At 44.7% G+C, this 12350-nt stretch overlaps 1 protein-coding gene across 1 annotated transcript in view; it reads right to left on the minus strand.

The window, feature by feature from the left end:
• Positions 1 to 367: 367 nt before the first annotated feature.
• IGF2R (insulin like growth factor 2 receptor) overlaps positions 368 to 12350 on the minus strand; it is a 79012-nt gene continuing 67029 nt past the window's right edge. Inside the window, exons 42-48 of the mRNA XM_069955435.1 lie at positions 10675 to 10789; positions 9708 to 9845; positions 7953 to 8137; positions 5387 to 5573; positions 4643 to 4792; positions 3984 to 4053; positions 368 to 1845 (exon numbers count right to left, since the gene is read on the minus strand). Coding sequence (XP_069811536.1) covers positions 1459 to 1845; positions 3984 to 4053; positions 4643 to 4792; positions 5387 to 5573; positions 7953 to 8137; positions 9708 to 9845; positions 10675 to 10789 — 1232 coding nt within the window. The 3' untranslated portion in view covers positions 368 to 1458. The remainder of the gene's footprint in view (positions 1846 to 3983; positions 4054 to 4642; positions 4793 to 5386; positions 5574 to 7952; positions 8138 to 9707; positions 9846 to 10674; positions 10790 to 12350) is intronic.

Consider the following 12350-nt stretch of genomic DNA (forward strand, 5'->3'; position numbering starts at 1 on the left):
CTGATCACCGGGGATCACAGCCGCAGAACATTCTCTGATAACCGGGGATCACAGCCGCAGAACATTCTCTGATCACCGGGGATCACAGCCGCAGAACATTCTCTGATCACCGGGGATCACAGCCGCAGAACATTCTCTGATCACCGGGGATCACAGCCGCAGAACATTCTCTGATCACCGGGGATCACAGCCGCAGAACATTCTCTGATCACCGGGGATCACAGCCGCAGAACATTCTCTGATCACCGGGGATCACAGCCGCAGAACATTTCTCTGATCACCGGGGATCACAGCCGCAGAACATTCTCTGATCACCGGGGATCACAGCCGCAGAACATTCTCTGATCACCGGGGATCACAGCCGCAGAACATTCTCTGATCACCGGGGATCACAGCCGCAGAACATTCTCTGATCACCGGGGATCACAGCCGCAGAACATTCTCTGATCACCGGGGATCACAGCCGCAGAACATTCTCTGATCACTACGGAACACAGCCGCAGAACATTCTCTGATCACTACGGAACACAACAAAAAGATGTCCAAACTGGATACCACTTTTAAAGTCCGTCCATGCAGACTAAGGCATCTGTAGGGTATCCGCTTAGAAATATGATGGGATTGAGTAACTGGCATGAAAAACAAATCCTAAGCAGATTACCTCAATACAACTTATCGCACGCCGCATCCGGCTCTCCTATTTCTGCTTCAAGTTTAACGATTGTTTTCTCTCGACACTCTGTAATACTTTATTATTTCCATTGGACACCATGCACAGGACAGCAGCAAATATGTACATATATTTATAGAAGAAATACTCCTTCAAAATTTACCACTTAAACCTAAAAGATTATTAACACGAGAAATCATAGTCTGGCTTCAACACCATGGTACCTGCAAATCGTACCGACGAGGAGTGCATTTTCTTGATCTGTCCCTTCATCGATGAGAGACCCTGCCGGCAGGAATAGTATTAATGCTTTATTCAGTCAACCTGAGTTGTAGTTCAAGTGAATAAATAAGAGATCAAACTTGGATTGTGTTGCCAGAGACAGAGGATCCGACAGAACAGAAATCGCTTGTATCTTCTGACTTTTATCGATGGCAAAGAGCAATTTACCTAAGAAGATGCCAGCTCCCGTAGTAGTAGTAAGAAAGGAAGTTCCGACGATTCCATTTACCATTTAGTGCAGGGATTCCTAAAACAAAATACTGCACGTAAATCTTCCCCAAAGTTTTCAGTGCAGAAATTCCACGTCATTCCACCATCATTTCTGTAAACCAAATGGTAAAGAAACAAAAATTCCCTGTCTTCCCATGTATTGATTTTAATTCAACCTATAAAAAGGTTAAAAAAAAAGAGAAAAGTATACGCATATTTGGTTGCGGTAGCGTTGTCCATTCAAAGATTTCATTTTAGGCACAATTAGGAGGAGGGATGAAGAGCGCGGAGGTGCACTAGACGTTAAGCAAGTCCTCATCGCTGTCATCGTGAAAAGACGCTATTGTAGACTCGGCCTCTTTTTTACGCTGACCGGATCTGGATTTTCCGGCGTGCTCTTGTCCTCCGTTAGCTACACCTATCAAGTTCTCGTCACTGCCGGTAGCATAGTGGCCTAAAGACCGGTTTGTATTCCTCTGTTTGTTTCTTGCAGAGTGTATTCGGACTTCGGGGACAGTCAAGACCTCGTCTTCACTGTCCAGATCATCGACGTGCAGCGACGTGAAGGCTCCGGCTTTGACGCTCCGAACGTGACCGTTTTCGTGATGTGGTTTTCCGTGGTTTGCAGACACTTCTTCCATCAGCCACTCTGTTTCATTGTCCAATTCTTCTTCTGTATTGATCTGGACAATGTAAAGAGGCAAATTAAAAATCTATGAAAAAGGTTAATACATAGGCTGTGTGGTTGTAGTGATACAGCGGGGTTAGAAAGTATGGAGACGCCTAAATAAATGGGAATAAAAGCTAAATAAAACTGGAACAGGAATGGCCTCTAAAAGGAAACTGTGTAGCTTTCGGAGACCAGTTTATTTGGAGGAGGGGGATTTTTGCCAGAACACCCCTTTAAGCTTTGGCTTTTGGCACATATTTCACATGTTACTGCTATTTACCGTCTATGTGACGGGGTATCTATGTGAGGGGTAGCCATACTTTTTGGTCTTTACTAGGCGCTAGGGAGACAATGTATCATGGTGCTTCTCTTTTCAACACATTGGTACACAGCTGTTTTTAACATTTTGTGAGTCTAATAAAGATTCCTTTATATTTAAAGGAAAAGTCTGGCGAAAATTTTTATTAAAATATTGGTGATGTCACTTCCTGGATAACATGGTGATGTCACTTCCTGGATAACATGGTGATGTCACTTCCTGGATAACATGGTGATGTCACTTCTGGATAACATGGTGATGTCACTTCTGGATAACATGGTGATGTCACTTCTGGATAACATGGTGATGTCACTTCTGGATAACATGGTGATGTCACTTCTGGATAACATGGTGATGTCACTTCCTGGATAACATGGTGATGTCACTTCCTGGATAACATGGTGATGTCACTTCTGGATAACATGGTGATGTCACTTCCCGGATAACATGGTGATGTCACTTCCTGGATAACATGGTGATGTCACTTCCGACTCCCAGAGCTGTGCAGGCTGTGGCTGCTGGAGAGGATGATGGCAGGGGGACACTGAGGAACACAGGGCACTGGAGGGACACTGAGCATCCCCCTGCCATCATCCTCTTCAGCAGCCACAGCCCGCACAGCTCTGGGAGTCGGAAGTGACATCACCATGTTATCCAGGAAGTGACATCACCATGTTATCCAGGAAGTGACATCGCCATGTTATCCAGGAAGTGACATCGCCATGTTATCCAGGAAGTGACATCGCCATGTTATCCCGGAAGTGACATCACCATGTTATCCCGGAAGTGACATCACCGTGTTATCCCGGAAGTGACATCACCGTGTTATCCCGGAAGTGACATCACCGTGTTATCCCGGAAGTGACATCACCATGTTATCCAGGAAGTGACATCACCATGTTATCCAGGAAGTGACACCACCATGTTATCCAGGAAGTGACACCACCATGTTATCCAGGAAGAGACATCACCATGTTATCCAGGAAGTGACATCACCATGTTATCCAGGAAGTGACATCACCATGTTATCCAGGAAGTGACATCACCATGTTATCCAGGAAGTGACATCACCATGTTATCCAGGAAGAGACATCACCATGTTATCCAGGAAGTAAAGCCTTGATGCAGAAGTAAGTGCAGGGAAAAAAAGCACTTTATAAGAATTTCATGTAATAAGTGTATATTGGTGATTTGTATAACTTCTCCTTTAAGAAAAAAAAAAGGAAGTCCTGCAGGCAGGGGAGAACATAACACCCAATCATTACTTACCTCTCCCTGTGCCCGGGATGCACGGGACCCCTGCCAGAAGGCATTTGCGTGTCTCGGGGGAAACTGCCCGTCCTGGCTGATGGATTGCGTGCTCAACCAATCAGTTACAGCAGTGTCCCACCCCAGTCACTGACTGGCTGAGCGGGCAGTCCATTGACAAGGTTGTGACGTTGGCTTTGCAGGAGATCCTGGAGCGGCGATTAAGGGCTGAAGAGGCACATGGAGTGGTGAGTTGGGATAGTCTGTTATAGTCCCCTCTGCTCCTGCTCTGATGTTCACTATTGTGTTAAACCTTTTTTTTTTTTTACCCTCCCCACCTACTTACTTGGGGTAGGTTGCTTATGTTCTAGTATACTAGTTTTGTAATCTGTCTCCTTATATACTGGATATTGTCCTGGATTACTTGTACTGAAGGATCGGGGACCTTTTCTTTTTGTCTCAATAAAATTTGAAAAAACAAATGGAAAATCTGGCTGAAGACTTGCTGTGTCCGCTAACATTTGGCAAACAGATGGGACATGTTACTTTTTGCATCCCCAGATATCATTGGAAGCGGTGACTACCTTGGTGTACTTGTAAGACACGCTGGAGCTTCTCCGGCAGCAGTTGGTTAGCTTGTACATAACCGTATCCCTAAAATAAACATAAAGCCGTCAGCATGAAACTCATCATTTAAGCAAATTATAAACTGAATCACAGGGACGGTTAGAAACATGAGCGACCATGAATCAGCAGAGACAGATTAACAATTACCAGTCATTATGTAGGAGGGAGACCTAGCAAAATACATTTAAAGAGAATGTGTCTCCTAAATCTTCTTTTACTGATTAGAATCACATACTAAAACTTGATCTTTTTATTCTAATCTGTTTCTATTTTGACTTTAATTTTCATTATTTGTACATTGTTATGGGGGCGGCCATATTGCCTGGGCTGTTTTTTAACAGCATTAAGTGACATGCTTTACAGCAAGACTCATGGACATAGACAATAGACAGACTCTCCCCTTGAGATGAATGTGAAACATCATTCAGCTACCCTGACTGCACACACAGTGTATCTGCCCCTGAAGTCAGAGCTGTCAAAGGAGAGGTCTGAAACAATGGTCACAAGAAAAGAAGTCGATATCTAATAGCAATCACTGTCGGCCATAGTAACGGCCATTGAGAAATTAGTTCTATCACTTCTACACCTGGCAGTCAATCACATTGAGGTAACTTACCTTCTCTCTTTCTTGTACAACAATAGTACAACTAAACAGGCTACAAGAATGACTAGGAGAATGCTGAGAATGGCGCCCACAGCTTGGCTCCTGCCGGACAGGCCCTGATACTGGCTATCATCGTGGGATGTAGCATGACTGCTTTCCGGACTGTAAAACACAGAGGGCAATATACAAGTCATCTAAGAAGAAATCTATAAATGTGCCTGTACAAGTACAAAATATATGAATGTAGAATATCATTTAATATCTACATTTTATTTTTTTAAAAAGTGAGAAGGCAGCAAGTGGGAAGCTACAATATTAAAAGGGAACTCTGACGGAAATTTTTTACTTTTAGAGCAACTGGTGTCAAAAAGTTATATAGCTCTGTAATTTACTTCTATTTAAAAATCTCCAGTCTTCCAGTATTTATCAGCTGCTGTATGTCTTGGAGGAAGTGGTGTTTTCTTTCCAGTCTGACACAGTGCTCTCTGCTGCCACCTCTGTCCATGTCAGGAACTGTCCAAAGTAGGAAAGATTTTCTATGGGGAGTTGCTATACAGCAACAGCTGGACATACAGCAACTGATAAGTACTGGAAGACTGGAGATTTTTAAATAGAAATAAATTACAAATCTATATAACTTTATGAAACCAGTTGATTTTACAGAAATAGATTTTCACCGGAGTACCCCTTTAACATGACAGACTCTTCAGACAAAGGCACTTACGAATAATAGTTGCTGCAGAACTAGTTACTTACACTAGAGGACAAACCGCTGAGGTGTGCCAGGAGAATAAATACTGACAGTCAGCTGTTTCATGTAGGAATTCCGGCTCTCCCTCTCCCTGCGACGGGCTGCAACGTAACAATATGGAGGAGGTGGTGTTCTTTGTTTTGTCTTTACCGCACCTTGAGTTTGAGGTGAAAACTACATCCAAATCATCATCTGCAAAAAAAAAAAAAAAAAAAAAAGTATATAGAGTATATAGGAATACAGAAACTAATTCAGCCATGGATTGCTTAGTTGTAGCAGTTAAAGGAGAAGTCCGGCTATTTAAAAAAAGAAAAAAAAAAAAAAAAAGGGCACAGGGGAAAACATAATAAACAATTAGTACTCACCTCTCCCTGTGCCTTTGCAGCCCTGGATCGCTTCCGGTGGAGGTTCCGAAGCCTGCCCCGTGGTGCATCACAGGCACAGGGAGAGGTAAGCAATGTTTGTATATTATGTTCCCCCCTGCTCCTGCCAGCTGATGATTTTTTTTTTTTAAAACGCCGGTCTTCTCTTTTAGAAGATAATAGAGCACGTGTACAGTATACTTCCCAAGCTCTCAACATGCTCAGGCCCTAAACTGAAGGTATATACTGTCAAGAAGGTATACTAATATATGTCACATTGAGCCTTTTCACTGTGTCATGACAACCCGCTGCCGGATCAGCGGTGAGGCCATAATGCCCGAGACCCCCATTGGATTCAACGAGGGTTGTGCGCATTAAAGGGGTACTCCACTCAAACATAACTTATGATACGTTGCTGCCCATGGTAAGACTAACAGTTCCTTTTGTACTTGTTATTATCTATTCAGTCTCCTTCCCCCAGTTCTCAGCTGCTGCTTTCTGCTGAAAACACAAAAATCTGTGTGAGCTTTTCTCTCTGTCTACCCCTCCTTGACTGGCTTTATCTGCAATTTGTTTGTAATACCGGGAGGGTTAATCAATGAATGCATGTGATTAATCCTCCCTGCGTTAAAAAGTTGTCGCCTCAGAAGGGAGGGTGGAGGAGGGGAGGGTGGAGAGAAAAGCTTACACAGAGATATTTGTGTTTTCAGTAGAAAGCAGCAGCTCAGAACTGGGGGAAGGAGACTGAATAGATAATAACAAGAATGGAAGGAATTGTTAGTCTCACAGTGGGCTAAAACATGAAAAGTTATGTTTGAGCAGAATACCCTCTTTAAAGAGGACCTGTCACCCCTGTGCCGGGGTGACAGGCTCCCGACCCCCCTTGCAGCCCCATATACTCACCTGATCCGTCCGGGTCCCGCTTTTGGTTCCGGTCGGGTCCCGGAGATATCAGCTCCCGAAGCCCGGCGCGCGCGCTGACAGGAGAGTCCGACGCTCATAGAGAATGAATGGGGAGTCCGATGCTCCGTCATTCTCTATGGACATCGGACTCTCCTGTCAGCGCGCCGGGCTTCGGGAGCTGATATCTCCGTGACCCGACCGGATCCAAAAGCGGGACCCGGCAAGATCAGGTGAGTATAGGGGGCTGTAACGAGGGGTCGGGAGCCTGTCACCCCGGCACAGCCAGTGGCGAAACTACCATAGAGGCAGGGCAGGCAGATGCTATGGGGGGCCGGGGGGGGGAGGTAAAAGCCGTACTGTATCCTTCTGCTTGACCCCTTATGTACTCCATTGTGTAAGTGACCCTTACATGTGCAACACAAACAAGGGTTAAAAAGCAGAAAACAAGTAGATCTCTGCTTCACTGCACTGATAACCCCTGACCTCTGTTCTCAGCTGCTAAATTAGGCAGAGGTCAGGGGATATCAGTTCAAGAGCAGTGAAGCAGAGAGCTCTTTGTTCTCTGCTTTTTAACCCCTTTTTGTGCTGCAGCATATAAGTGAACTTTGGGTCAATTACATACTGCAGTATATAAGGGGTTAAGCAGAAGGTAGTCTGCCCCTGCACCTCTGTATTTAACCATAAGGGCTCCTAATAGGCCATTACAGATAAATACAGTGATCTGACAGAGCAAGCAGCCGTTGGCTCCCTGCCCTGCCAGTCACTCTTGTGGCACACAAGAGATTTTATTTTTTGGCTACATCATCGAGCCTAGATAGATAGATATATGCACAGTGCTATGTGTTGTGCATAGGGGCCCCTTGAATCCAAGCTACGCCTCTGATCACAGCCTACTAGTGACTACAATAGGTTCATTTCCCTATCGTATACTTTTATTCTGCAGGATTAGGTAGTGCAGCAGATCATGCTTCCCAATCCTGCAATATAGAAGTATACATCTGGAAAACAGACTGTAGTCAGCAGTGCACTACATTCATTCCATTAAAGTAAATGGGCCTTTGTAGGTATACTGTAAGAGCTGTACAGGGTCCCACTAGACTTTGGGAGGTGTCACATGATGACAGGACCAGTAGAGGGCAGTAGCGCTGCAGCTTTCTCCACTGTATACAGAGCACTGTGTATAGAACATGTAAGGAGACAGAAACAACAAAAACTGCTGCTGCTGCACATGCCGTCTCCATGCAGCTTCTATCCTAGAATAACAGAGAGATTCTAACTTATCAGATAAAAGCAAACGTCTTCTTACCATCCAGGTAGTATTTGGCCTTCCCAGCTGAGCCCACAGCTCTGGTGAAGCCGCCTTTAGTCTTGACTTGGCACACACTGGCCTTGTTACATGTCTGATAGGTCGAGTTCTCTCTTCCAGAAAGCTGAATCTCATAGACGTACTGATCAGCATTGGGTCTTATATCACCACTCGCCGTGTATGGTCTGTGGAAGGGGAGAAAAAAAAAAGTGTGTTTTAGGCCGTCTATATTACATGTGATGGGGTCCGATTTTTTTTAAATGTGCAGTAAAGGACAATTTCGGCAGATTGAAAAAAAAAAAAAATCAAAAGTGCTGGGGAGGATGAAAAAAACATTTACTTACTGCCCCGGCTGCAGTGCTGGTCCCCCGGCCTGTGACTGGCTGAGCGGGCTGGAAGCATACGTCCCAGGTCCTCTTGCTAACCAGGAACCAGACGGTGGCCGGAGCATCGGTAAGCATCAGCGCTGGAGCCGGGGCACTTACCATTACACGTCTGACTGACAGACAGGCGCTGCTGCATTTATTTGTATTGGTGTTGGGAAAACCATGACTGCTATGGACTGGCCCCATATTCAGGTTCTGTTTGGGATCTGATCATGGCCAGGCTTGCCTAGTTGCCAGATTTATTGGCATTAGAGAGAAGCAAGTCGCTCATCTAAACGAAGCAAAGAGCTTGGTTGGATCAGCGCTCTGCTCATCAAGTCGGCTGGCTGTCAGTGCTGCTCCGCTCATCAAGTCGGCTGGCTGTCAGTGCTGCTCCGCTCATCAAGTCGGCTGGCTGTCAGTGCTGCTCCGCTCCCAGATGCTCCACCCCGGGTGCCAGGGAAAAGCTGGATCCAATCTCGGGAAACTGGGAGAATTTTCCCAGGCGTGGATACAGCTTTTCCTGGCATCCTGGGAGGAGTGACAGGAAGTGAAGCAGCCGACTTGATGAGTGCATCACAGTCGGAGTTATGATTTCCGATTATATGCTCTCAACATCTTAAAAAGAACCAATCAGTAAAAAAAAAAAATGCATATAAAGTTAGGTGCTGACGGATCACCCAGCACACGTCCCTAACATATGCTTATAGGTTCAGTCCCTGCCTGCAATAATCCGCAAATGACCCGCGCTGTATGTAAATGAGCCCCCAACTAGTCATTTGGGTGTTGTTGTTCCTCCAAGTAGTCACTAGTCACACTCAGAGGGACGTTAAAGCGCTGACGCTGCCTGGGACCGTGCCTATTTGGAAGAACGACAACGCCCAGATGACTAGTCAGGGGGCTCATTTGCAATAGTGACTGGCTGTCCGTGGCCAGACGTGTAGAGGTGAGTGCCTGGAAACGGTATGGGCAGAGAGAGAGGTTTACTAAAGTAAGTTTGCAGATTATTGCAGGCAGGGACAGAGGCTATAAGCATATGCTAGGGAGCTGGGTGATCTATTAGTACATTTACTTTGCTTTATAGGTGTTTTATATACTGATTTGTTCCCTTTAAAGGGATTTTACATATAGGGTCCCACTAGACAGAGGAATATCTACAGGTTTCTAGAGACAGTAGAGGTATATTGATTATGGGGAATCTACTGTATATACGTCTCCAGTCAATAACTTTACACCCCATTACATGTTATAGCTACAGATCTACTATAGCAGATCACTGTATTTTGTTGCCTATAACAGCTCCGGAAACATAGACACAAATGACAGATGTCAATCATGAGATGACGGTTGTAAACGGGATGAAGCCCACGTAATCACACACCACGCTTACTTGAAGTAGATCTTGGTTAAGTTAATGTTTATTCCATTTTCTAGATTGATGATTCCATTAGTCATGGTGACTTCCTTTGGAATGACCGCGCACGCTGCTCGGGTTTCCCAATGAATGTAATAGCGACAAGACTCAATCCTAAAATGACAGACAGGATACTGGTAAACAGCCATTATATAATTTATATATATATTATATATATATATATATATATATATATATATATATATACATATACACACACATATACTGTCATGATTTATCTTGTCTATAAAGCTACTTATACGCAGTAGATGTCAACAATGACAGTTGCCTGGTTGTGAAATTAAAGGGGTACTCCGTCGAAAATCTTTTTCTTTCAAGCCAGCTGGTTTGAGAAAGTTATACAGATTTGTAATTTACTTCTGTTTAAAAATCTCCTTCAGCAGTACAGCTGCTGTATGTCCTGCAGGAAGTGCTGTACTCTTTATAGTCTGACACAGAGCTCTCTGCTGCCTTCTCTGTCTGTGATAGGAACTGTCCAGAGCAGGAGAGGTTTTCTATAGGGATTTGCTGCTGCTCTGGACAGTTCCCGACTAGGACAGAGATGGCAGAAGAGAGCACTGTGTCAGACTGGAGAGAATACACCGCTTCCTGCAGGACATACAACAGCTGATAAGTACTGGAAGACTGGAGATTTAAAAACAGAAGTAAATTACAAAAGGTATATAACTCTGAAACCAGTTGATTCGAAAGAAAAAAGATTTTTGCTTGAGTACCCCTTTAAAGGAGGAGCAGCCATGCTGAATGTCAGAATTTTAATAAAAGGAAGGAGGTGGTTTCTCAACCTACACACAATATGCAACATGCGGCTCGGCCAGTTGTGGCCTTATAAAGGGCAGGATGAGAGATCTATGTCCAGTGGCTCTGCGGACAAGTAGTCAAACAATTCTATATGTGAAGAATCATCTTGCCAGGTAGCACTTACTTCTGTAACACAGGCTTGCTGGTTATATCGTTACAGGTCAGATATATAGTAGTGGAGAATCTCTCTTTATCTTTGCACAGGTCTCCATGTGTATAGGTCACCGAGATGGTTTTATCTGGTGGATGCAGAGAAGGGTTATAAAGCTTATGATGAGAGAGCATCACATTCACTGACTGACAGGGCCTGTGCTGAAGACCACCCATATAACGTCACATCATGCTAATGGTATAAATCAGAGATATACATCAGTATTTTGTATAGCTGAATGTGTTTACATGGAAAAAGTTACTTAAAGGAGAAGTGCGGGGTTGTACTTTTTTTTTTTTTTGGCTAAACATAACATGCACCTACCTCCCTGGCTCCAGCGCTGGGGTCCGCTGGCTGTCCTCCGCTCCAGTCACGGTCCCCCGGCTGCTGACTGGCTGAGTGGGCCGGACAGGTCACGACCAGGGGTCCCTGCTCAGAACAGGAAGTGCCTGAGGGACAGCGGACCCAAGCACTGAAGCCAGGGAGGTAGGTGCATGTTATGTTCAGCCACAAAAAAAAAAAAAAAAAAAAAAAAAGGTCAGACTCCGGACTTCTCCCATGAACACTAAAATCAGCAGGCAAGTAAACTCACCCTTTCCCAGCCTCCACTGCGTCGCTCCTGGGTCCCATTCGCAGCAGCCAGCTGTCATCTTCTGCTGGAAACATCACGTACCTGGCTCTTCCAGCAACAACGTCATGGTCCGGCTGAGCGATCACCTCTTCAGCCAGTCAGTGACTGAGCAGGCAATCTCTCAGTCGGGGATGTGACTTTACAGCTATCAAAGCTGCAGGACCCCAGCTGTTGTGAACAGGATCCGTCGGCAGCACTACGAGGAGGGGTTAGTTTACTTGTCCCTGCCAATTTTAGCGTATGTGGGACTTCACCTTTAATTACTATGTTTGAGCTATTTTGCCAGATTTGGGTTCTGTTCACACTACTGTCATGTGTCCACTTTTTCAAGATCCATGATTCTGTGGGAATACATTCCCATCTGGTAATCGCTCACTTGTATGGTCCCCAAGGCAGACCTATCAGACTTTATAACAAGGTTTGGCTCCCTACTCTTTAAGTGTCACTGTCATTAAAAAAAAATTTCAAATCAATAGTACAGGCGATTTTGAGAAACTTTGTAATTGGGTTTATTAGCCGAAAAATGCTTTTTTATCATGAAAAAGCAGTTTGAAGCTCTCCCCCCTGTCTTCATTGTTCTCTATGGGGAGGGGTAGAAGGAGATGAGGCACCAAAACAGGACAACAAAAAGTTAATTTACAGCTACATCACAGGCTTTCTCCTCTGACAGTCAGTACTGACCTCTCTGACCTCTGAATACCGACTTTCAGCGGCTCCCTGCTGTATAATCCTTTGCTCTCTGCTGCCGACTAATCTCCCTCCTCCCCCTTCCCCTCTCCATAGGTTACACAGGGCTCGACTGATGTAAAAAAGAGTAGAGATTACCTGATAATGAGCAGTGGATGAGAGAGGAGGAGGGAGTGGGGGGGACGGACCTGGGGAAAGTCTTTTTGAATGCAGATAATGGCATATTTGCCTAATAAACCCAATTACAAAGTTTCTTAAAATCGCCTGGACTATTGATTTCTGCAAAAGAAATTTTAACGACAGTGACACTTTAAAACATTTGGCGGTGAAT

This window comes from Dendropsophus ebraccatus, chromosome 15, assembly GCF_027789765.1.
Source record: "Dendropsophus ebraccatus isolate aDenEbr1 chromosome 15, aDenEbr1.pat, whole genome shotgun sequence".
NCBI classification, from domain to species: domain Eukaryota; kingdom Metazoa; phylum Chordata; class Amphibia; order Anura; family Hylidae; genus Dendropsophus; species Dendropsophus ebraccatus.